The sequence below is a fragment of the Colletes latitarsis genome, chromosome 6 (assembly GCF_051014445.1).
Source record: "Colletes latitarsis isolate SP2378_abdomen chromosome 6, iyColLati1, whole genome shotgun sequence".
Lineage (NCBI taxonomy): Eukaryota > Metazoa > Arthropoda > Insecta > Hymenoptera > Colletidae > Colletes > Colletes latitarsis.
The window spans coordinates 11,517,239-11,542,375 of record NC_135139.1 but is presented as its reverse complement, the minus strand read 5'-3'; the positions used below and the strand labels follow the sequence as shown (position 1 = coordinate 11,542,375).

The 25,137-nt window shown below is 35.5% G+C and overlaps 1 protein-coding gene across 7 annotated transcripts in view; it reads left to right on the top strand.

The window, feature by feature from the left end:
• Positions 1 to 25,137, top strand: part of LOC143342394 (dystrophin, isoforms A/C/F/G/H) — a 655,322-nt gene that overhangs the window by 2,544 nt on the left and 627,641 nt on the right. For 3 of the 7 annotated variants that reach the window (XM_076766213.1, XM_076766216.1, XM_076766212.1), the window contains exons 3-26: positions 12,031 to 12,092; positions 12,286 to 12,378; positions 13,063 to 13,140; positions 13,224 to 13,316; positions 13,504 to 13,593; positions 13,663 to 13,861; positions 14,207 to 14,355; positions 14,427 to 14,822; positions 14,937 to 15,578; positions 17,145 to 17,267; positions 17,352 to 17,831; positions 17,912 to 18,069; positions 18,153 to 18,520; positions 18,599 to 18,951; positions 19,040 to 19,474; positions 19,569 to 19,721; positions 20,757 to 20,918; positions 21,202 to 21,504; positions 21,572 to 21,715; positions 21,820 to 21,990; positions 22,109 to 22,291; positions 22,356 to 22,472; positions 22,591 to 22,710; positions 23,605 to 25,065. In XM_076766213.1, the coding sequence (XP_076622328.1) occupies positions 12,031 to 12,092; positions 12,286 to 12,378; positions 13,063 to 13,140; positions 13,224 to 13,316; positions 13,504 to 13,593; positions 13,663 to 13,861; positions 14,207 to 14,355; positions 14,427 to 14,822; positions 14,937 to 15,578; positions 17,145 to 17,267; positions 17,352 to 17,831; positions 17,912 to 18,069; positions 18,153 to 18,520; positions 18,599 to 18,951; positions 19,040 to 19,474; positions 19,569 to 19,721; positions 20,757 to 20,918; positions 21,202 to 21,504; positions 21,572 to 21,715; positions 21,820 to 21,990; positions 22,109 to 22,291; positions 22,356 to 22,472; positions 22,591 to 22,710; positions 23,605 to 25,065 (6,533 nt within the window). Of the gene's footprint in view, positions 1 to 357; positions 419 to 1,478; positions 2,166 to 12,030; positions 12,093 to 12,285; positions 12,379 to 13,062; positions 13,141 to 13,223; positions 13,317 to 13,503; positions 13,594 to 13,662; positions 13,862 to 14,206; positions 14,356 to 14,426; positions 14,823 to 14,936; positions 15,579 to 17,144; positions 17,268 to 17,351; positions 17,832 to 17,911; positions 18,070 to 18,152; positions 18,521 to 18,598; positions 18,952 to 19,039; positions 19,475 to 19,568; positions 19,722 to 20,756; positions 20,919 to 21,201; positions 21,505 to 21,571; positions 21,716 to 21,819; positions 21,991 to 22,108; positions 22,292 to 22,355; positions 22,473 to 22,590; positions 22,711 to 23,604; positions 25,066 to 25,137 lie in introns of those variants that run through there. The other 4 variants (XM_076766215.1, XM_076766214.1, XM_076766217.1 and 1 more) reach the window with 4 other exon arrangements.

The window sequence follows — 25,137 nt, the reverse complement described above, 5'->3', positions numbered from 1 at the left end:
ATTTTATAGAATCGTGGGTCGAAATCAAAATTAAGAAAATGATACTTACATGATATGATATTAGTTTTATTATTACGTTTGATTGTCATTTTATGGACTTGACTGATTTGAACCATGAGTTTCCCACGAGTTCGTTTGCATAAGCTTTCTGACTCTATCGTCTAATATCCTGATAAAAATATATAATTAACGTGTAACAAATCCATCGATAAACGCAAATTAACAAAACATTGTATAAAACTTTGAATCGTATTGTTATTGTCTGAGTGGTGATGTTACAACAAGCGGTATATTGTTTGTGATTTGTTTCACGTGGTACAGTTAGTCCTGTGTTTCTAACAGTTCAAGTTCAATAAGTTGTGTATTCAGTAACGAAATATTCAGTGATAGAAGAAAATAAGTATGGATGATGATATTTGTAAGTACATTAGGAAATAGCATTGCATGATCACCTTTGTTTTTAATTGCAGAAGCAATCGTGAAACATATGCGCGATTGTAAATTTAGATACGTCGGACAATTATGTATCTATGCTTGAAATTGAAGTGATTAGTCGTCTAATTGGAGACGTAACGCTGTGGGAGGTCCCCGATGCAAAGCCATAGACGCATTTCTCAGAATCGCAGTAATTTTGTTACATCGCAATTCAATAGTGCATTTACGGTAGTCAAAATATGTACTTACATTATATACAAATGTTTCCGTTTAGATATATTGTCTGTTGATATATTTTTTAAATATTTGTTTTTATATTATATGTTTGTACTGCTTACTATCGCATTTAACATGCAATTATATTTCTGTAAACAAATTTATATCGTTACGATAAGCGGTAGCGATGTAAGAATTGAAAATCGTATTGCAAGGATGGACTGTCCACCTCTGTCTACCTGATCCGTTCGTGAGACTACTTCTTTCGATTTCTGAGATCCTATTTACCTGTGATACATTGGGCCTTACGGCCCGCAAGGGAGGAGCCCGAGGTCCTGTTTCAATACTCGTAGACCATGACTTTTGTGGGCTTCTTTGGAACTCGACACTTTATGGGACATAATGGAAAATTTTTACAACTCTTTACCGTTAACAACAATTCGTTGTCATTAGTAAATTGCTTATTAATAACCAATTTGTACGAATGATATATATATTTCATAAATGTAATATTATGATTAAAGTGAAATTGGTTAAACAATATTTCTTTAATGAAGTAAACATTCGTTGGATCGATTCTCGAATTAACTGCAACTCCATTACAAACCATAGAATAAAAATTGTATCGATCTTTTCATTGTTTTCCTACGTGGATATGGGCAAAGTTCTACGAAATGTTAGGTAAAGGGGGAGTCCATTGGATAATAAAGGAAAGAAATAGATGATCAACAGTAGGAAGCGAAATAGACACTCGTGTGCATCGCTAGAGGGCGGGATTGGTGGGGGAAGTTGGGCCTTACTCGTTCGAAACTCCGAGAGTCCGAGGTTGCCAGTTCGCTCGTGTCTCGGCCGGTGTGCAGTACGGTTGGTAGTCTAGTGACGCTCGCGCGAAAGTAAGAACGATTGTCGGTTTTTCATTTCCATTTTTCGTTCTTGGCTTGCGAATCGGTCATCGTCCTGCCATACTCCAGCAGTCTCGTCGCGAAACGGTTCTCTTTCTGTGTTGCACCATCCTGATATCCATTGTTTGCGCGAAAACGGAACGACAACCGTAGTTCACGTCATTCGGGTTTCGATCACGCTCGAAGATCTCGGAGGCTCGAAGGAAACGCCATCGTTAGTGGGTACGAGGCAGAAGACGGATAGTGAGAAGAGAGAGAAAGTTAGAAGTCCATGTGTGTAACCGACGTCATGTTTGCGCGCATACGGGTGCTCTGATCTTTTTGACAGTGTGGAATCAACAAGTGTCGTACACGGAGCGTCGTAGTCGCGTTCTGCGCGCGCGCGATTCTAACCTCATCTTCGAGATCGGTTCGGTTCGGTTCGTTTCATCGCGGCAATTCGTCGTTGTTCCCAGTGTTCGCGTTTCATTCGTGCGAGTGTGACGGCCTGCCCGGCGTGGCAACCGTAATCGATGTGATTTTGTGTTTCCTTTAACGTGCCCTTGGATATTATTACGTCGACGATCCGGTGGCTGCGTCTACAACGTCTCAAGATGGAAGTCGTTTACATAGGTACGTCGGCCCGTAATCATGACTTTGTTTCGCGCGGAATTCAGCAGTTGTTGTCACTTTTACTTCACTATCTTCTATATGTCACCTGACTTGACGTTTCGATTTACTTCGCTGCCGTATCTTTCGTTCCGTGACTTGACAGTTTGTCTTTAATACGAATCGATTAGCACCGGAGGTTTTTATTTGGATGTAAGAAAGCCGGTACTTGTTTTCCTTCGTTTCGTCACCAAACTAGTTTGCGATTGATCTTCGTTACGTTCGCCAATTGGAAAGCGTGTGAATAGAACAAAGTATTTAAGATTATATGGGTGTAGGTCATTGATCGTGAGAGTGAATCTGTAGAATCTATTAGAATATTTAAGACATTGTTTGAATCGCACAAATGGCATTCTTTTGTAACGAATCGCAAAGCTTCGGTTTTGTTAGACGTTGCATGCATAAGCGTTTAGAAGTGTATCGGTATTGAATATAAGCTGTATTATTTTGTTGCTCACCTGCACAATTTTTCTACTCTCACCGTCAGTAGGCAATGAGGTTATCTACGTTCTAAGGTATGCCTTATCTAATCTTGGAAATATTTATTCATCATATACGCGAAACGCGTGTATACGTCAAGAAAGAGGTAATGGTACACGTGCATGTCAAGAATTGATAACCGAGCTGCGTAAGTGGCGTTATTTAGATTAGAACATACGCTTCGTACAGAAGGTTCAGTGAACGTATATACAGTTATACATATTAAACAAAAACTTATGGAATAATAACGCAGTTTTTTTATGATTTCTTATTATAAATTAAATGTAATTTGTTTTGCAACTTAAATGACGGAAATTGAATTTTGCTCGCTATAAGATTAATGATTAATGTTATTGATAAATGCCTGACTTTTAATTAACGAATGAGTACCAGAATTTGTGGCTTGTTGGAAAGTTGGCGGGATACACATAAGGTGTCGTCGATTTATATGAAACATCATGGGTGTACGTAGTTTTGAATGTTCTTCAAACTTATTCCATTCGTTTTGAATCTAAATATGTATTTCAATTCTACACCAGTGTATTTCTATGTCAAGGGTACCGATGCATTGCAAAAATACAATCGTAGAAAGTTGATGGAAATTATGTACGTAACTAAGATTCAGATTATCGTATTATATTCCTGATATTACCTAACCAAGTCCTAACCCAGACCTACTGAGTAATGTAATCCACGCTTGAGTATTTTTCTGATACACATGGTGCCCCACAGTGAGTAGCATAACTGACAAGGTGATCACGCATAGAGAAATGGACGAAAAATGCGCTATGACAAAAAAATCTAATGTCACGTGGGATAAAATTAATATTTGGAAAAATAAAATCCTTGAAGTATTAGACTGGTGGTTATAGCCCTCCTCTCTCTCTCTTAATTCATGCCAACGTTCCCTTTGTGTGCAGACAAAGATACACGACGCACGTGATGCGTAATTTCCAGTTCTGGTCCAAACAGATCACACGGATCGCCATTCCAACGCAGTTCACTGGCGTAGGAAAACCCGTTCGAACAACTATCGTCGAAGTTATTGAATTTCTCCAAGTCCAGCCATGTTATTGTCAGTCCACGTTAAATACTAGAACGCGCGCGGGTCAACTTTATGCGATCTCATCAGACCGTTTGACCCGCGAACTTTGGATGATGTGTTTACGGCCAACGACACGCGTTCCAATGTATAGTAGATGCAGTCCGCATTGTCATCTCGTTTAAACGACTGTTTGACGCGCATATGCTGGCAGTCGTCCGAGTCGTCGGCTTGTTTGGAAAGTGCACATACGTTGACTACGCGTGTGTGTTCAGGCTAGCGCCAATGAATGAAAAGACAACACCCGAACGGTTAGTCGAAAAGCTCTGGGCGTCTATTATGCTGCCAGTCGATCGCACGATCGTCCTAGAAAGGCACGCGAAACGTTCCGTGTCTAGTCAACGAGAGAATCGTTGGCCTAGACGAGAACGTGCCTATTGAGATTAGACGTTTTAGTTTTTACACCCACGTTTTTAAGTTACTATCCGACGTTGGTAAAGGTTCTGTCATAAACTCGCGAGTACTAATAATAACCATCGCGGAGAGGATTAAGTCGTGGGTATTTATAGACTAATTTTCTCCCTCGAGGGTTAAGAGTTCCTCGATCCCGCGACACGTGTGTTTACGGCGAAATTGAGGTAATTTATCGTGGAACGACAGAGATGCGCGGTCTCCCGTCGCGGCTGGCCTTTAGATTAGGCCATGACTCGGCAAATTACGGCCGAGAGATAGGCAAAATTTTATTTGAATTTTTGTTTAGGTTTGACACAGTCAAACTCGAGGTAAAATAATTCCCTTCTTTCAAAGCGTTATAATTTCGTCGTGATTTATAATTAAAATATTGTTTAATATTCATTTTGTAAAAGTAAAACCCGGTCGATAACCGTTGTCATTCAAAAGCTCATTAATCGGCTAGCAGTCGATAACCGGTGGGCGCCCAAAAGTCGATTAATCGACTGCGGTCGATAACCGCTGGCAACGAAATGCTGATTAATTGGCCAGCGGTCGATAACCGCTTGAAACAAAAAGTCGATTAATCAGCTAGCGGTAGATAGAGTGTTAACAGTCAAATTGACATCTAGGCTATCGAAGTCGCGAGTAGAAGCTAGTTTACGAATTAATCTAACATTTTTATTCGTTACACACGAATAAAATTTGCAAATTTCGAACGTTTCGTGGCGTCCATTGGTAATTTTCTCATCTGCCTCTCTCTAATGAAGAGGCGATGCCGAGCAGCTTTCCAGGCTCTTGTTCGAAAGCCTTTTCGATGATGCTTAACGATCGCAGCGAGAGAATGAGAGGGACGCGGAGGGGAGGGATCGTTAATTCGACTTCGCCGAGCGAAACGGCGTTCCTAAGGAGTTGAGTAAGAGCCAGACTGACGTGGAATTACGACTCGATGCGTATAATTCTGTCGGCGATACGTGCGTAAGTGTAAAGACACATAGGTGGAGAGCATTTCTCCTGCGACTGGAAGTCGATTCGTGAAAAATGCTGCGTCCTTGAGGTAACCGACACTCGAGATCGCGCTGCGACAGCGATACTGCAAACCTAGCGCGCTATCGATGGCGTAATGGCCACTGATGTAATCGGATGATTAATATGATTGTAAACATAAAATTGACGCGTCGAGGTTTTAACTTTTCTTCTTTCCTAATATGCTGAGTCCGAAAATAATTCTCGATTGTAAGACACCTGTTATACAGGCTATTTCTAGCAATATTAAATATTTTGGGCAGGGTGGAAGGATAATGAAATAAACTTTTGTGGCGCTGCTGCTCTGCTGCAGGTAGGTCGTAGGAGGACAGAAAAGGAAAGGAGGGGGCCCCGTTTCGTACGGGCCTTGCTAGTGGACTTCGTTAGTAAGGCTTTCTAGCAGGCCCTGCCTTAGACAACTGGGATATTGGGAAGTCGGTCGATAATTGTATATAATGGCAACCGAGGGGTCGGTCGAGCACTTGTGAGAGCGCGACCCCTCTGGTGGCGAGCATGGAAAGCGACGCCACACTTTGTTTACCCAATATGAAAATCTGAACGTCTTACTACTCCTCGTTTGTAAATTTTCTTGGCATTGGAATGCTTCTTTGCGACTACTTTCAATACTGACTCACACGAAACTATTTACGTATGATAATTTAGAACTACTGTAACCACAATGAATCATTAGGAAACAAGAAATATCGTGGTTAAGAAGTAAATGTACATATTTACATGACCCATGCATCCAGATATGCCCGATCTAAAGATCTAGCTAATGGTCACGTTCGGTCAAAAATTTACATAATTAAATATACAAAGATTTACAAAGCGACCTGGTATCGTTTGTTTAACACATCATTCTAAACCCGAGAACGCCAAGAATGCTCGTTCCCTTTCGTTTTCTAGAGTAGTGAATCATAATCATTTTCTCGAACGACGCCGTGTCGACGACAGAGAGCGCTCAACGTCTTTTTATAAAACTCGGGGTAAGCGAGCGCCAGCGCAACGGCAGGAAAAGCTACGAGAAATGTTTGTTTCGTTGATTTGCTCTAATGAATGTGTGTATAGCGGAGAAGAGACCGCATGTTAGCGCGCATTTAGCTAAGTTTAGCGGTGGTTTCAGATGGCTGGCACTGTTTTCTCGACGATGTATTATCGAGGCGTTAACAGCATTACGTGTTCCGAACTTGCGGTTCGTTCAACCCTCGCAATCGAGAAGCGAGGGTGGTTGGAAATTGTTAGCAGTTCGGAAGGCACTAGAGCGAGAGTGGAAACTCCCGATGTCCACGAATTCAGATACTGACAGTAGAAATGAAAAGCAGTTTCACGACTTGGAAACGAAACCTAACCTTTTTCAATTTTAAATTGTTTTTAATTTTCAATACTATCTCCTTCAACTACGATATATTTCATGCAGACGTTCTAAAGCAAATGGTTCGTAATCTATGGTTCATAAACTTGCATATACTGCACTATTAATCGATACGTGTTACGCATTTCTCAACGAAAAATTTAATCGCGGTACAATGTTGTCCATTTCATAGAAAAAAACGAGATAGTTTTTTTAAAATTCTGCAATAAACTACGCGACTTATGTACACCAAAATTTATAAGTTATGCGTGGAACAAACGACATTTTAAGATACGTAAACAGAACTTGGTCAGTATCGCCATCGGTGGACGGGGCTGTGAACTTTTTAAACGATTCTCGTAGTCGCAACTTGTGATTTTACTTGGGGTGCATCGTAAGGATTATGTTTACACTTTATTAACAAGTGTAATTTTCGGCAATGCTCGCGTAGAGCTTTAGGGCAAAGTAGTTCCACACACAGGATTCTCTTGATGATTTCTTGCTCGGGCACTACTGTTTACGTTCGTTGCTTCGAAAATAAACGAGCAGATGTGCATGCATAAACACTTGCATCTAGTGTCCAGATTTGGACTCCACATAACGTCTAACGAGATTTGTTAAACTTGCGTCCACATATGCACACACCTATATTTAGTACATCGAACTTTTTCAGCGATAAACATTCTAGGTGGTTTTTGCAATCCTGTATTGAATTTAACTTTTCTCGTCAACCGTTTACATTACATATACGTTAAAACTTTGAAATTTACGTGTACAATAGTTTCCTCTAATAAAGATCCAGAAATTATTACTGCTGTTGTGTTATTATCATGATGCTATTATTACATTCGAACATAGCGTATTGTTCATGTATCTTGGAGCTGTTGGGTAATCAATATTAATCTTCATCAGGCAAGATCTGTCTACTGGTCATTATTCTTCATCCCGTTGAGTGTGTAGTCACAGGAAGTGGTGCTATAGACAGGGTGCGGTCGAAACTGTCGCACATCCGGAAGAGGACGATACCTAGTGTAAACACGAGTAAAAAATGTTACTTCTTTTTCCACCTGTGTGCTTAATGGGGTATTCCTATTTGGGACGTCAATTTTAGGCTATTTTTTAAACAAAGAATTATTATATAATTATATTAGGTCGTTCTATATGTTCGTACCAAGTATTATACAACTTAAAGTAATATTTTAAACATATAATAGAATTTTATAAAAAACTCCCCTTCCTTTGGCAAAGCCATTGTATCGTCGCTATAAAACTTCTTTGATTTTTTATTTAAATGTAGCTCAACGCTTTTCATTAAAACATAGACATTTTCAAATTTTCTACCCACTAATAAGTCTAGAGATTGTTGCATTTTATTTTTTATAAGGTTCGGTTTTATTATATGTTAACAAAAATATTCATACAATTAGGCTCAAGTACGATTAAGAAAATTTTATTCTGTAAACTAATGTGGATTCCAAACTTCGAGCTATGACACAATGTCTATTTATTTCAAATTTGTATGAATTGACATTAACATGTTTAAAATTTAAAAAATCCTCTGAACTGACAAATTTTGTTTGTTTTTTGTTAAATTACAAATCTTACAATCGTCAATTTCAAAATATTGAATGGCACGAACTTATGGGACGATCTAATAGTAATATAGTATAATTTTCATGCAATAATCTCTATTATATACGTATGTTACACAAAGTTTGTCGATTTAGATCTGGGATACTCTGTACGTTTGTTAGCAACCAAGAGAATACGGTTTGAAGACTTTATCTTGGTTTCTAGCTGCGTAGGCTTATTAACAGTTCCCTCAGTCTGTATGCGGTATGTGCTAAACAGTTTGGTATTTTTCGCCTTGGCCGTACAACGTACGAACGAAACAGCGAAAGGATTGAACTGTACGTCTGAAAACAGGAAAAGATGGTTAGAAAGTTTCTGTCGACGGTGCAGTCTTGTGAATAAAATTTCAAAACCCGTGAGTCATAAAAGTGATTTAAAAAATGCTTAGATACGTACCAATTAATTGCATCGAATCTATGCCTAGGCGATTACAAGTGATCTTACAAAATATTAATTATTATGTCACTGATTCATTAACGAAAAACATTATGTACGAGTATTTTTTTCACGCCAAGTAAGGAGTTAATAACGTATATAATAAATGTTTTAATTAATATATTTACGAAAGTATGAGGTCAGAGGGATCGTTCCTCGCAAACACTCGACAGACCTTCCATCTACATATACGGGGTGTCCGGCCACCCGTGGGAAAAATTGTAATGAGAGATTCTAGAGGCCAAAATAAGACGAAAATCAAGAATACTAATTTGTTGATACGAAGCATCGTTAAAAAGTTATTAACGTTTAAATTTCCGCCTGTACTGAATTTTTTTCTAGAAAGTGGATAGGATTTCGGGGGTACGTCTATTCACCAAAAATGATTGTAATTGACCCCTATACCTGAAAATAATTTTTTCAGAGTGAATTGAAATTTTTTTTTTCGCCAAAAAATTTAGCACCTACCCCCTGTCCATTTTTCTTAAAAATTCGTTTTTCATTTTTAGTAATTCTGTTTGACACCCTATAGAAAAGTTGTCTAACACTTTTTTGTAGGTACCCATGAGCTCTACTTCAGAAAAAAGTTTCATTGAAATATATTCACTATTATAGGAGTTATGGCAGTTTGAAAATTGGACCATTTTTATGGGGTTTTTCTAATATTACGAGGTCAAGGAATAACTTTTCGAATATTTTTATAATTTCTACATATTCTACACTAAAATACGCGACGTTTGGCTTTTTGAACATTAAAATCGTCCAATCCGTTCAGAAGTTATGACGTTTTAAAGATTTGCATAAAATTTTGGGCAAACATTTCCGACCAGACATTAGATTTTCGGTAAAGAATTTTTTTCTCGAAAGTGCGTAGGATTTCGAGGGTATCTCTATTCACCAACAATGATTGTAATCGACCCTCGCATCTAAAAATATTTTTTCCAGAACGATTTAAAATTTTTTTTTCTGTCGAAAAATTTCACACCTTCTCGAATTTTTTTCTAGAAAGTGGATAGAATTTCGGGGGTAGGTCTATTCACCAAAAATGATTGTAATTGACCCCTGCAGACGAAAATATTTTTTTCAGAACGATTTGAAATTTTTTTTTTCGCCGAAAAATTTAGGCATTACTACGGAAGGTTTATTGCGACAAATTTAATTAAACTATTACTATTTTTTTATGGTTTTACATTATGTGATACCTTTATTAATAAAAATATATCAATTTTGTTTAATTTAAAACGCAATAAAATTTCTATGCAACATGGATCTATTTTATTATCTGAAATCCTGTGCCGCAAAGATTTAATTAACGTTGTTCTTTGGCCAACTTTGCTAAGGACCCACCTTAGTGTCTATCGATGCCATTCCGTTTTCTGGTACAAAAGGACGGAGATTCTGTCGAGGAGCCGGCATACGCCGGCAGCCAGCGCGGAAAGAAAACTTGCGTTCGTACGGGGACGTAAAAGAACTCGATGCACCATATTCGGAAGCGGCACGGTTTCGTAAGGAAAGCTCCACGTCGGCCGATGCCCGTCCAGGAAAGACACACGCTCTTGCGCGCGTATCTTACGGCATACTTTACTTCGACGACGTGATCGTCATTCGCGATTCCTTTGCCCCTTGCTTCCCTTCCCGTTGCAGTCTCTTCGCTATCTCGTACCCCTTCTAACGTAAGATAGCCACCACGGTCGTTCATTCATTCACTGCCACTAGCCATATTCGCGTGCTCGTGTTTATTTCGGTTGAACGTCCCATTGAAAACTGGAACGAAAAATGAACGTTTGTTTGGATTGCGGCTCGAAGGGTTCTGATAGACCGTGATTAATTCCCTGACCAATGCAGTCGAAGTTAATCTGCTCTGGATGCATCATTGCGTTAGTATTTGGAGCATTTGGTAGATACAGTCCCAGACAAAATAATACCACGTGCGTGCTATCTTTAATTTTTCAGAGATAGCGTTTTACTTCTTTTTTTATTTTCGAAAAATAAATAAATGTCACGAGATAAATTTCCCTTTCACTGTTAACGACGTATACAAACAACTATACACTGCGATACGGTCAGTTTAAACAATAATAATTTTAGTTGTAGAAGGTTAGTTGGCTATGAATGAAACATAGGAATGGTAGGAAATTGACTCAGCTTTCAGATAGTATGAATTTTATTATGATTTAAGTAAACATACAACAGACTAATATAACAATACTAACTTGCTAATTTTACGGTTATTTGGCAAAAGTTCTTCCATAATATTGAATTATGAATCAGTGTAACGAAAATCTGAATTTTTTCAGTTTCTTAATTTACACCACTTTTGTTATCACTGATACATATAAATAGATTTTGTATCAAAGTCTTTCGAATCTCGTTGGCCTTGTCACTTGTTATGTAAAAAAGGAATTTGCCGTGTGCATCAAAGATGAAGCTTCTTTGTAGCCGTTTGTAGGCAGCCGCAGGTATTTAAGCACTGTGCTTATGACTTTCTGTTAGCCGACCTAAATTTGGAGAGTTTACTGCTGCATCTACTGGGGTCAACGAGTGTCAATGTGATAGATGACGAGCCGTCGTTGCCACGTCGACAATAATTTTGCGATGGTGTCAAAGTGACAGTGAATCCATCGCTGTTGGCATAGAAAAGAGACTTAAAAAAAAAAAAATTGTATTAGTATTCAAATGCATTTGTTTGTCGCATAACTTTCTGTTGATGAACAGTGGTGGATGTAGAAGAGCTGAAGTTAAATGTTTTTCTTAGTTTGTTCTTTCATACATCATTTTACAAAATAATTAAAGAATTGATTTGCTATTTTTAAATTTGAGTTGGTATATTTAAAAACTATATTCTGTAAAATTAGAGGATTAATACTGGTATAATACACCATTATTATACCACTGAACAAGCATACATCCATACTACTATACACAAGTGATCTGTCGTGTTATACCGTTGTATATGTAGATAGCTATAATTGTATAGCTACAATTGTGTCATTATGCTACTACAATCCGTATACATATAATTATGCAGCTACATTATGTACTACACTACTATGCAACTATGTATGTAAATGTACAACTACGCTACTATCCAACTGTATAATTGTTTCATGCTATTGTAATACTATACCATTATATAATTACATCACCTCAACGGCGCCTAATTATATCACTAACATCAAGAATATTAAACAGTAACGCATAAAGAATATTATATCTTATTTCTTCCCTGATATACTTTCCATTAGTTCATTACTTTGAATTATTTAGGAACCGTAAATAACTATCGCTACTATAAAGATTAGATTTAATACATTTGATTGCATATACTTAATAATGTGAATGCGGTCGAGCTACTTCGATTATACAGAATTATCTTTTAATTAATGCAATCGTATGCTCGCGTGTTGCAGATGAACGAGAAGACGTGCAGAAGAAAACATTCGCGAAGTGGATAAACTCGCAATTGCTCAAAGTACGTTTTTTATTTTTCAACATACGTATTAAAATTAATTAATATTTCATTCAAAATATTAATGAAATTAACGAAATACTAAGTATTTTTTCTTGTTTCTGAGAATGAAAAATTGCTCGTTTGTACGTGTTATTCGTTCGCGACCTATACGTTGTACAAATTTGAAATTAACTATTAAATATAATCTTCTCAGAATCATCACGAACCGATTACCGATTTATTCGTCGACTTACGAGATGGCAATCGTTTACTGTCCCTTTTGGAAGTTCTTACATCGAAAGTTTATGTGAGTACATCGTTATAATTATAAATAAATAATTACTTTATATCGTAGAACATTCGAACGATGCTTTGCGTAAAATGATCAGCACGATTGCGTACGATACGCGTAACACATTCATTTTGCGTTTAATGTAATTTTCAAATCATTCTGATAGACGTCCTCTTTTTAATCGCCTGTTTGTGCAGTCTGTTTAGTCTGTATGCTGTGTGTGTACGATACGAGCTCTGCTAATAGAATTCCAAGCAGGTGCGCGTATCGGGTATTACGAATATTTGCATAAGAGTGGCGATTATCTATGCACAGTAGGCGTAAGAGCATTCCGAGCGAAAAGTGTTCCGCGTACTTGAGTCGTTTCATAGGTGTCTTTATTTATCCTGAAGATTCACCCAACATTCTTTTTAAATACTGCACGACCTATGCATAATCTTATTTTAGCGATGATTCCAAAAACATACACGATACCTTATCCGTGACCAGCGTGTAGACTTTAAAAATTAAGTCAACTCTAAGAATACGAGGGAAGCAATGTTTCTCAATAGTATTTAATTTATGTTACACTTCGTGTAAATAGTGGTTTATATTATCTCGTCGCTAATAACTCCTTAGATGCAGTTGACGTGATGCCAAACTTTATAAAAGAAAAAATTAACAGTGTTTTTAGCATCAATTTAATTACCACGTTTACAGAAAAGAGAACGTGGTCGAATGAGAGTTCATCATCTGAACAATGTTAACAAAGCATTGCAAATTCTGGAACAAAATAATGTAAGTCAATGATATCAAGCTTTAAACGGAAGGAACGTAACGTATTGTAACGGAAGTTAATGTTCTTTTTGGTGTCGTTTTAGGTGAAGCTTGTAAATATTAGCAGTAACGATATCGTTGACGGTAATCCTAAGCTAACACTTGGATTAGTGTGGAGCATTATTTTACATTGGCAGGTCAGTTTTACGAGCGAAGTTTTTCTGATGATGAAATTTATCAGGAAACGTCGAATAATTTTTCTTTATGAACTTTCGGTCGCGTAATGCAAAGCCTAAAAAAGTTTCTATTAATATAATATATAAGGACATACTGTGTAAAAAAATACTACAGATAAGATGAATACTATTTAAAACATTTATCCAGGTACATTATCATCTGAAAGACTTAATGACGGAATTGCAACAAACAAATTTGGAAAAAACACTTTTAGCGTGGTGTCGTCAGAATTCGCAGGTAAAATTCTGTTTACCAGATACAATACGGTATTCTTTGCGCGAAAAATGCAACGAAATTTTCTTTCAGCATTACTCTGGCGTTGATATTAAAAACTTTACGACGTCCTGGTCGGACGGTTTAGCGTTCAATGCGATTCTTCACAGATGGAAACCGCATCTGTTTGATTTTAACAATATATCGCGAAAACATCCAAACGCCAGACTAGATCATGCGTTTCGCATTGCCCAAGAACAGCTGGGCATCGAACGTCTATTGGATCCAGAAGGTAAATTAACATTTGCAACATTTTTCATTAACCTTAGAACGCCGCTTTTTAAAACGCTATAGAATAAAAATTCACGAGTGTTTTACTTATCATCGCTTTAATTCCCATACTTTTTAAGGAAAAATAACAAACAATAAAATTAAACAACTACATAATATGTAAAATAATATCAATTGATGAATTTGATAATATAATTCCAGTTAATCCTTTTACTGCAAATAAAAACATAAGTCCTATTGATCGTAAAGTTTAAGAATTTAAAAATGATGTTAATATATTTAAATTTGAAGTCTATCTAAAGTCTAGGATTAGCTTGAAATTTACATGGGTAATCGTTTGTTACAGATGTAAATACATCAGTGCCAGATAAAAAATCGATAATGATGTACGTTATGTGTCTCTTTCAATCGCTACCACATTCCGGGGACGATATAGGCGAAATAGATCTTTCGGTAGCGAGCGATGGTAGTCCGGTTACAACGCCTGGAGCTGAGGTCTATAATATGATTACAGCAATCGTTATTATAAAATACATATATATTTTCATAGAAAAATGGATTTGCAGAGTTCGTTATCTTTCACAAATTTCGGAACACCGACTTCACGACCGATGAGTCTAGCAACGAACGTGTCGGTGGAACTCGGTGGTTATCAAGTTGCCCTCGAGGAAGTGTTGACCTGGCTTCTAGAGGCAGAAGATAAATTGAACCATGCTCCGGAGCCAGGGTCTAGTTTAGAAGTGTTGAAGCAACAATTTCACGAGCACGAAACATTTTTAATGGAGTTATCTGGACATCAGGGCGGGGTTGGTGCTGTATTGGAGGAAGGTGCGAGATTATTAGCAGAAGGAGGTTTGCATAAGGACGAGGAGCACGAAGTACGCGTTCAAATGTCGCTATTAAATTCTCGATGGGAAGGACTTCGAATGCGTGCAATGGAGAGGCAAACTAAAATTCACGAGGTGTGTTATATTTGTGTAAATACACTGGTATAATGGGATTAGGCATTGGAGAATAGTGGTTGAGTCTCGTCTTCTTCCTTTTCGTTGTTAATAATTTTTCATCGATAATGGCAGGTTTTAATGCAAATGCAACAAGGCCAGTTAGACGCATTGCGGCAATGGTTAACAGGAACTGAAGATAGAATTTCACTAATGGCAGCCGTTGAATTGAATCCATCTGCCTTGGACGAACAACTGAAACAATTAAGTGAATTGGAGCAAGATATTGAGGCGCAACAAGGAGTTGTTGATGGAATGAGAAATATGGTAGTTGTTGTCGACGAGGAAAATTCAGAGGCAGTTTATGCTCAAATGGAAGATCAATTATCTGCTCTTGATGAACGGTGGACCCATATCTGTCAGTGGAAAGAAGAAAGAAGGCAACGTTTGCAGTCTCTTTCTTTGCTTTGGCAAAATATCAACGACGATTATAAGAGATTAATGTCTTGGTTAAACGAAACCGAAATTACGTTAAAACAAATGGAAGCGAATCCGGCATCCGAGATTGGTGAAGTGTTGGAGAGAATAAAGAAATTACAGATTTTGAAGATGGAAATGGATGCGAATCAAAAGAAATTGACGTCTTTGCAAGAATCAGTCCAAGAATTAGAGGGACAAAGTACATCGCCGGAGTGTGTTAATGTACTAGAAAAAATCGAAAATCTGCAAGATCGATGGGAAGCTGTGGGGCAAATAATGGAAGTACAAACTCAAAGGGTAATGTGCAAGAGTTGTATATGTACTATAGCTCATAATTGTTTAGGCACTTTCAATAAAAGCATAAATCATATAAAAACTCAGGAAAACTACATCCACATGTACATTTATGGAAGTATACTAAATAAATGCGAAAATTAAAACCCTTATCTATGTGACCTCCTCTTGATTGAACAATCGCAGCGCACAACCGAGGCATTCTCGCAATAAGTTTCACGAGAGTTTCTGAAGTTATTGAGGTCCAAGTTGATTGAAACTTGTTCCACATATCATTAGCTGATTACCGCACTACCCGGTCCAGTTCTTCTCACAGTAACTCGATCGGATTCAAGCCCGGGCTCTGAGGAGGCCAGTCCATACTTTTAATTGTTCCTTCCTTCTCTAAATGGCGTAAATAGTCTTTATATAATTTAGACATATGTTTTGGGTCATTATCTTGTTGAACAATTAAATTTTGATCCAAAAGCCAAATTCCTGAAGGTATTGCGTGGTTCTCAAAAATTTCTCAGTATCCTTCTTTTCTTAAAACAGCTACAAATCATCACTGAACCACCTCCATGCTTCACGGTAGCGGCAATACACTCTTCTCTGGTATGTTCGCCCATAGATCTCACGAATATTCGCCTTCGGGTACCGAACACTTCAAATTTGGACTCATCCGTCTATAAAACCTTGTTCCAATCTTCTATCGACCAATGTTGGCGTTCACGCGCCCATTTAAGTCGCTTTTGCTTATTTTGTTTGCGTAGTAATGGTTTTTTCATAACAATACATCCATGAAGCTCGGCTTCCTGTAGGCGACGTTTCACCGTAGAAACGCTAACTGGTTTTGAGCGACCAACATTTAATTCTGCGGTGATTTCCAGAGCTGTATTGCGTCTATTCCTCTTGCTGATGACCACTATTCTACGATCATCTACAGATGTTGTCGTTCTTGGTCTTCCATTATGTCTTTTATTTAAAAAACTGCCACTTTCCTGATACTTTTTGACGTTATAGTCGACCTTTCCATGGTTTAATTTCATTTTTTTGGCAATTTGTCGATTACTTATGCCAGCTGTATGGTAAGTTATTATAAGCGCACGTGTTTCAGTACTTGGTTCTCTTCTTGAAGGCATTTTAAATAACTGTCACTCGATATTTTGCTCACGATGTTAACAGTGTGAATATCAAACTACAACTGACCATAGCTTACACATTTTTTTACAATCTTTTCATAAGACAGTTTAAACATCATTATCTACAATCTACCCGACTGACAAATATTCCCAGGAATTCCTACAGATTATTATTCTCCACCGCAATAAACAGTTTGCAACAACCCGGCCAAGCTTAGGTAGATGGTAGTAAAACTAATCCGATATAATGGGTGTCTATATAATCGAACTGCGTTTTAGATAAATATTTCATTTTATTGTAATGTTTTTTGGTCAATATAATTCGGTATCAATAATACATGAAAAGAGGAGTGCTTAAACACTTATGAGCGATAGTGTATCTCCATGTATTATTATCCTTTATTTCTATTTGTATAAGGAATGATTTCATGATTTAATTCTACATTAGATAACTAATTCGGGATTTGAATTTGATCTAAAGTCTGAGAGGGAAACAACAGTGATTTCGGGTAATGAATGGATGACTGAAACAGTAACGAGTATCGCTTATAAAGAAGAAATTTCTGCAACGGTATATTTAGTCATGAAATATTATAGTAATTATTAAATTTCTTATATGACAAGATATGTACGTATTATTGTTTCATCTTTTCAGTCTACACCGCATAGTGATTCAAAGAAACGTCGCGTAGATAGCACAGCTAGACACGAATTTGAGTCGGCTCTGAACAATCTTTATAAGTGGCTTGATTATGTTGATTTAGAAATTGGACGTTCCGAAGGAGTATTCGACGAATTAAGCGTTGAAGAAAAGAAAGTAGTGTATAATGATACAGTAGTTGATATAGAATCACACAAAGACGACTATAACAGAGTTCTAGAATTGGGGAAACAACTTCTTGAAGAGTTAAATAATGCAAACGAATCAACTGACGCCGAAGATTCAAAGCTCAAAGATGTACAGAATTGTTGGTTGGCAATTAACAATAGGCTGGAAGAAATAAGAAGTCGTATAGAATATCTGGAGGAAGTAAAAAAGTTTCGAACGGAATTGGCTAGTTTAAATTTAATGTTGGATAGTTACTCCAAATGGTTAGACTCAAATAAAAGAAACAATCAAATCGAACCGTTTAGGGTAATTATTAATATTTTAGTAAAAGTATTTCTATAAAGAACTTAGAGGATGTTAACTCAAGTACGATTTATATTATTCAGGTAAAACTGAAATCAATGAAATCTCACGAAGAACGCATGAAAAAATTGATGGAAAAAGCCAAAGAATTATCGGAGAATCAAACTGGTATTAATGAAAGCGGCAATGTAAACGCAGATATACAAACGTTTGTTTCTAGTTGGGAAGCACTATATCAAATGTAAATAATTTTTTAATCTGTAGTATAATTATAATAATTTTATATTTGTTTTATACATATAAATGGTCGAAATGTTATTGTAGGCTGTCTGAAAGGCTAGCTGAATTAAATAAAGCAATTGATAAAACACCACCAAAGAAATATACAGATGCAGTTGCTAATCTCACCTCCTTTATTAATAACGTAGAAAGTATGTTATTATCAGAACATATAGTAATGTCAGATGACAAAACAATGACGGAACAGTTAAAAAAATTCAGTGATCTGCAAGATTCCCTGAAAGAACATCAAGAGATTTTCAATTATGTAAACAGTATTGGGCATGAATTAATAATGAAAACTAACGGAGAGTCTCAGGGGCAAAGACTTAAAGATGAATTACAAGACCTTAATACAAAATGGAGTGACATACCTATAATACTGGAAGAACGTCAACAAAATTTGTTGAAAGGTACTTTTTATGAATGTAATTTAATTGTTTAATTCGAGTGTTGTCATAGTTAGCAAAATATATTTTGTTATTCTCCAGACATGCAATCTTTAAAATTATTCAATAACGAACTCTCTGATCTCGAATGTTGGCTTGAGAAATCATATCAATATTTAGAGGAATTATCAAAAGACGATGTAAAAAATGATGTCGAAGCTATGGAGTTCAAGTTAAAACAGGTTCAGTCTCTTTGTGAAGACATAAATCAAACAAAACCAAAAATAGAAAGACTTCAAACATCCACGAATAAACTGCTTGAAAATTCTGAACCAAAATTTGCAAATGTATTAAACAGTAAATTAGAAATTATATCACATAAATGGAATGTGATTGTAGATGGTGCTAAAGGTTTAAATGATAAGTACGAGGATACTCTAAAGAAAAATGACGAGGTAAGTGAAAGCGAAAAGTGAAAATAGCTATTATGAATTTGAAACGTGTTTTATATGTTTATCAATGTATCATTTTAAATTACAACAGATAATAAATGGAATAGAAGATTTTACAAAATGGTTGTCAGCTCTCGAGAAAGAAATACCGGTTGAAACTAAAATAACGTCTTCGGTTGAACTGTTTCAAGTTCGTGGTCGATATCAATTGTTGAAAGAAAAGATTGATAAACGCGTAGAAGAATTTAGAAATCTTAATGAAATGGGCAATGATAAGCTGTTAAGTTCGGAAGGATCCTCGGTTCAAGAACTTGGTAGACGTTTTACATTTTTAAATGCCCGGTGGACTGATGTTACAGATCGTATTTATGAGCGATATAGACATTTACAAAATGCTAGTCATGAATATGGCGAATTTCGTGCTTTGGTTGCACAAGAAAGTGACTGGTTGGATAAGTTAGATAAAAGACTCAAAAGATCAACAGAAACTGCTGCAGATGCCGAAGAAATATCGGAAGAACTTGATGTAAGTGCAGATAATGATAGAAAATAATAATAGAAAACGGGTTGTAATTTTGTAATTAGTTTAAAAAAAAACAATATTATTATGTCTTCAAAAGGATTTGGAAAATTACATACGAAACCATCCAGAATTAAGGCTTGAAAAAATACAAGAAATTGGTAAACAGTTGATTGACAGTAATATTATGACACAATCCATTCAAACAGATGTAGAGAGCTTGACAAATCGTTGGGAAAGTTTAAATAACCAGGTATGTGAACATTATGTAAATTGTCAATTTATTTATTATACAATCTGTACATTTATGATGCTTGAGACAATGATTTTCTTCTCTAAATATTGTGTGTAACATAAAAAATCATACTTTTTCTTAACTGCATGAACCCACTACTAAAGGAATTTTGAATATTTGTCAAGATAAATACAGGGTGTTCGGCCACCTCTGGGAAAAATTTTAATGGGAGATTCTAGAGGCCAAAATAAGACGAAAACCAAGAATACCAATTTGTTGATAGAGGTTTCGTTAAAAAGTTATTAACGTTTAAAGTTCTGCTCGCACTGAATTTTTTTCTCGAAAATGCGCAAGATTTCGGGGGTATGTCTATTCACCAAAAATTATTGTAATTGACCCCGACAACCGAAAATAATTTTTCCAAACACATTTGAAATTTTTTTTTTCCGTCGAAAAATTTCACACCTTCTCGAATTTTTTTCTAGAAAGTGGGTAGGATTTCGAGAGTATATCTATTCACCAAAAATGATTGTAATTGACCCCTGCAAACGAAAATAATTTTTCCAGAACGATTTGAAATTTTTAAATTTAATTGTTAATAACTTTTTAACGAAGCCTCCATCAACAAATTGGTATTCTTGATTATCGTCTTATTTTGGCCTTTAAAATCCCCCATTAAAATTTTTCCCAGGGGTGGCCGAACACCCTGTATATTCAAAGATGTTATGTTTCAAAGTCATTTTATTCTGTTTTAAAAAATTGTTCTTGCTCTTATGATATTTATATTATAATCATTTTATATGATTCGTTATATTGGTTTTACTAAACTGTAACACTACAACAAAAATATAATATAGCTCATATTTGTTTTTCAAAATAATCTTAGATTATTTAGGAATAAAGTAATTTAATATATTGTTAGGATTTTTCTCTTTTCACTTGTTGAGTATTAATACATTATAATATTCATTTTATTGAATATTAAATAACAGTATGTGTAACAGAAAAGCTTTAATAAAGTTATGTAGAAAATTAGAATTATATTTTGAGTAGGCAGGGCAGCGAGCCAAGTTGCTGGAAGGATCAGTGAAGCAAGCACAACAATCAGAAGGACGCATCCTTGCTCTTCAACATTCCTTAACGCAAATAGATTCTGTACTAACTGCACGTCTTGACTGTGACCTTACTGCTGATGATTTGCCTCATGATTATCAGGTCTGTTAGTCACAATTTTGTTACCCTTTTTCTAAACGTAAATGAATATATGAAAATGAAAAATTAATATATTTGCTAAATACGATCTATATTAATGAATATTGTATATAAAGCATTGTTATGAAAAAGCATGGCAGAGAGAATGTTGCTAATTCCGCAAAATGTTATTTGTACACTATATCGAAACATTAATTGAAATGAATGATGACACAATAATTTTATGATTTTTATGATTCTAATTAACAAATCAGAATATGATAAGTATAAATTTTATTAAACCCAGAAATTAATGGAAGAAATGGAACACCAACGGTTAACACTTCAAGAAATGGCAATGCAAATTGAGTCATATAAAGCCTCTGGAAAACAAGAAGCTGCACTCAGACTGCAAGAACAACTGTCTCTTATAGAGCAAAAGTTCTCTGAAGTTCAAAAGAAATTTCAACGTTTTCGTTGTCCCACGAATTTAGAACCAAGATTATCTAGGGCTTTACGAGAACTTAGAGGCATAGAAGAAGCAACTTGTTTATTAGAATTGTCATCAGAAGATCCAGAGGCCATTGAAGGTCAACTTAAACATTGCCTGGTAATATATTTTTTATTTCGCGGAGTTGGAAATTATAACAAAATTTATGAACGATCATACTTTACAGCGTTTTTATCAAACATTGAGTGAAATTAAAAGTGAAATAGAAAATATTATTGTCACTGGTAGGAAATTAGTTGAAGATAAAAGTGTTCTTGAACCAGAGAAGTTTTCAAGAAAAATTGATATGTTGAAGGAATTGTATAATAAGGTAGTATATAAATATGTATATATATTATTATTATTATTATTAATTGTGAATTGCGTATAATTTCATAATAAAACATAGAATGAGTAAGTACTTATTTATTGTAGCTGGGATTGCATATAACTGAATCAAAATCGGCCTTAGAATCTGCGTTGGATTTATCGCGTGACATGTATAAAAATATGTCTTACATTAATATGTCCATAGATAGTATTAACAAAGAATTAGATACACAAAAGAATATGCCAGACCTACCAGTTAATGCAATATATGTACGAGTGAGTATATAAACATAAATTAAAGCAATATTTAAATTAACATTATAAAATTATTAAAACGTTCTTTAACACATGATTTCTTCTTCGTGGAAATAAATGTTTACAATTATTTGTGTAGGAAACTTTGACAGAGGTAATTCCAAGATTAAATGCCGTGAAAGATAAGTTATTAAAATCGCAAGAAGAATTTTCCAAGCTTTGTGACCCTATGTATTTAGATCAACTTAAAGAAAAGTTGTCAGACGTTGTTACTAGATTAGCAAACACGGAAAGAAGATTAAAACTTTGTAATGCCACCGAGGTAAACATTTAAGATGATAAAAATAATTGTACTAGATTAAACAAACGAATGTGTATATTTACAGGAAGAACCTAATGTTGATGAAATAAATGCATGGCTTTTACAAGTCGAAGATAAGTTGAATAAATTAGATACTGTACCAGTTGATCAGTTGACAGAAAATCATTTTGAACAGTGCAAGGTAATGAGATTTTTTAAGTTTTTATGATCCAGGGCCCTAGAGACGATACTATTTGAGGGTATCGAGTATGAGCTGTATCCTTTAGACAATTTATTACGACGTGTTTGCTCATTTCTAGGATGTTCAAAGCGAAATGATAGAAACAAAACCAAAGGTTAATCAGTTACAACGTTATACGTATTATCCAAAAGTGGCCGAAGTTTGTGACAAGTGGGAAGAAATATCCAATAGAATACAAGTACGTACATTTATATAATAAGTTTGAATATCATCATTCATTGCTTATTTTCTCATGGCTTGTATTGCTTGTTCTTATTTTAACATTTGGTATATGTAATGCTTGTGCTTTATAGTACCATTACGTATATCTCATTTAAAGGAAAACCGTTCGTAATTCATACATGTTTAGTCATATTTTTGCGTCTAATTTTTTAAATTCTTTAGCAGTAAGCAGATTATATTATTAAATCATATTAGAAGTTCTATAGTCGTTTTGTTTGTTAATTGATTGTGAATTTATGGTCAAATTAAGTTATCGTGATTTTAATGGCGATATTCTTCAAGATTAATTATTCTGTATTTGCTTTTGCTTTTATCAAAATTATATATCTTTTTAGTTATGAACTTTTTGAAAACTTTCCCTTAGTTATATATGAATCGATTGTATTGAATTACACAACTTACGTTCGATCACTATTATGTATATAGTTAACACTTCACTGATGTTTATGTGTAAGTTACACTGGTACATATTTTCAAATTATGTGGAATATTTTGTCCAAGAGGTGTCTCTAGCTATGTAAATAATACTGTCATTATTAGTGAAAAACAGATCATCTTTGGTGGACGGAAAACATTGTTATCGATTATTTACGACATTGTCTCTCCCCTTGTATAGAATTTTATAGAGAAGTCTGAATATGATTTCCAAGAAAAGTAATAAGGAATGAATAAAAATGTGCTCCAAGTTTTTGTATTGGTGATGGATACACGCAAAGAAAAAGCTTTGTTTGCACAATGAAATGCATTGTCACTTTCATTTGGCCATGCTTGATATTGTCACTATTAACATGCTCTTTCAATTAACTGTTGCCTGTCCATGAATTTTCTGTTACCTATCATATTTTCACAGGAATGGATCCACAAAATCACAGACAATTTATTAATAAAAACTAAGGTGGGTGAAAGTAAGGGGAGAGACAATTATGGACGCATTAAATCGTCTAGACAGCCGGATCAGACTTCGGTGCAGCTAGTTAAAAAAGAAAATAAATTGATAGATGAGAATGAGGAAGTATATGGAATAGGATATCTTAATCCTGCATTTGATGATAATCAAAGTAATGTTATGGGTACACCTGAAAGCTCGCCAATTGATATTGTTCATCGAAGTCGAAAATCGCTTGTAAAGTCGGAAAAAATAAAAACCAAAATCGTAGATGTTAGTAGAACCGTTAGACGGAAGTTAGACATGAGTTCTATACCTGACGTAGTTCAAACTTCTCAGCCGCAAGTTGTTCATATTGACGATGATTTGCCTTCGTCATCCCCCGACACAGATGCATCCATGGCTGACGAAGAATTTTTCTTAACAAAAAATAGCTCCTTGTTCTTTCAAGTTTCTTCTAATACGTTGGTTACAACAGAATCGAAACTATATAACCCATATAGCGTGCAAACGAATCCTTTTCGTATCGTAGAAGTGAAAGAAATGGAAATAATAAAATCAGTTGCATCTCCCGAGGATCACGTAATATTACCAAGTGCGAATGTCAGTGTCGGATTAATGCCACAAGTCGTTGAGAGAGTAGAAATTGTTGAGGATACAGAGACAGAACCAGAATCGGTCGACACTGATTCAGAAGATAAAGAAGTTAGGGGAAAAATTAGTAGTACAATTGGTAGTGGGAATCAAGTCATTAACAAGAAAAGGGAGCTTATTCCGATTTTAAAGAAAAATAAGTCAGTAGATCCACATTCTACAAAAAACATTAAGAAATTATCTCTTAAATTAAGTACTGAAGGTGTTCAGTCAGATCATCAAATTTTAAATAGTAAATCGATGATGATAGAAGACAATACAACACAAATTCCCGAATCCACTCCAGTAAACTCACAATTACCTTGTAAAATAAATAGATTTGATAAAACTACAGTTTCTATGTGGAAAGATAAAGATAGTATTGCTGAATATCTTATTCTCGAGGACAGTGAAACAAATTTAAAGAAGAATACAGGAGGCACTACCACTGGCATTCCTCTTCCCTTACCAATCAGCCACACAAAAACAAGAAAAGAGCACACTAACGATAAATGGTTAACATTCGTAAAAGGCACTGAGTTTTCTAAATCACGTAGTGATGAGAACGAAAATCTAGACTATGATAAAAATACAAGATCTTCATTATTTAAACGTACAAGAAGTATATCAAAGGATGATACCTTAGAAGATTGCGATAGCTTTTACGGAAGCGATAAAGAAACTGATGATATTTTAATATTTTCTGATGATACAGAAATTGATGTTGGAAGTTCCAGTTCAGAAGGGGAAGATCCGAATTTAGGAGAACATGTTGAGCACCTCTTGGGCAAGGTAATTTTAGTGGCACCTACCTTGCCATTGTAACATTCATAATGTATGTAATGTGTCATTAATAATATATTT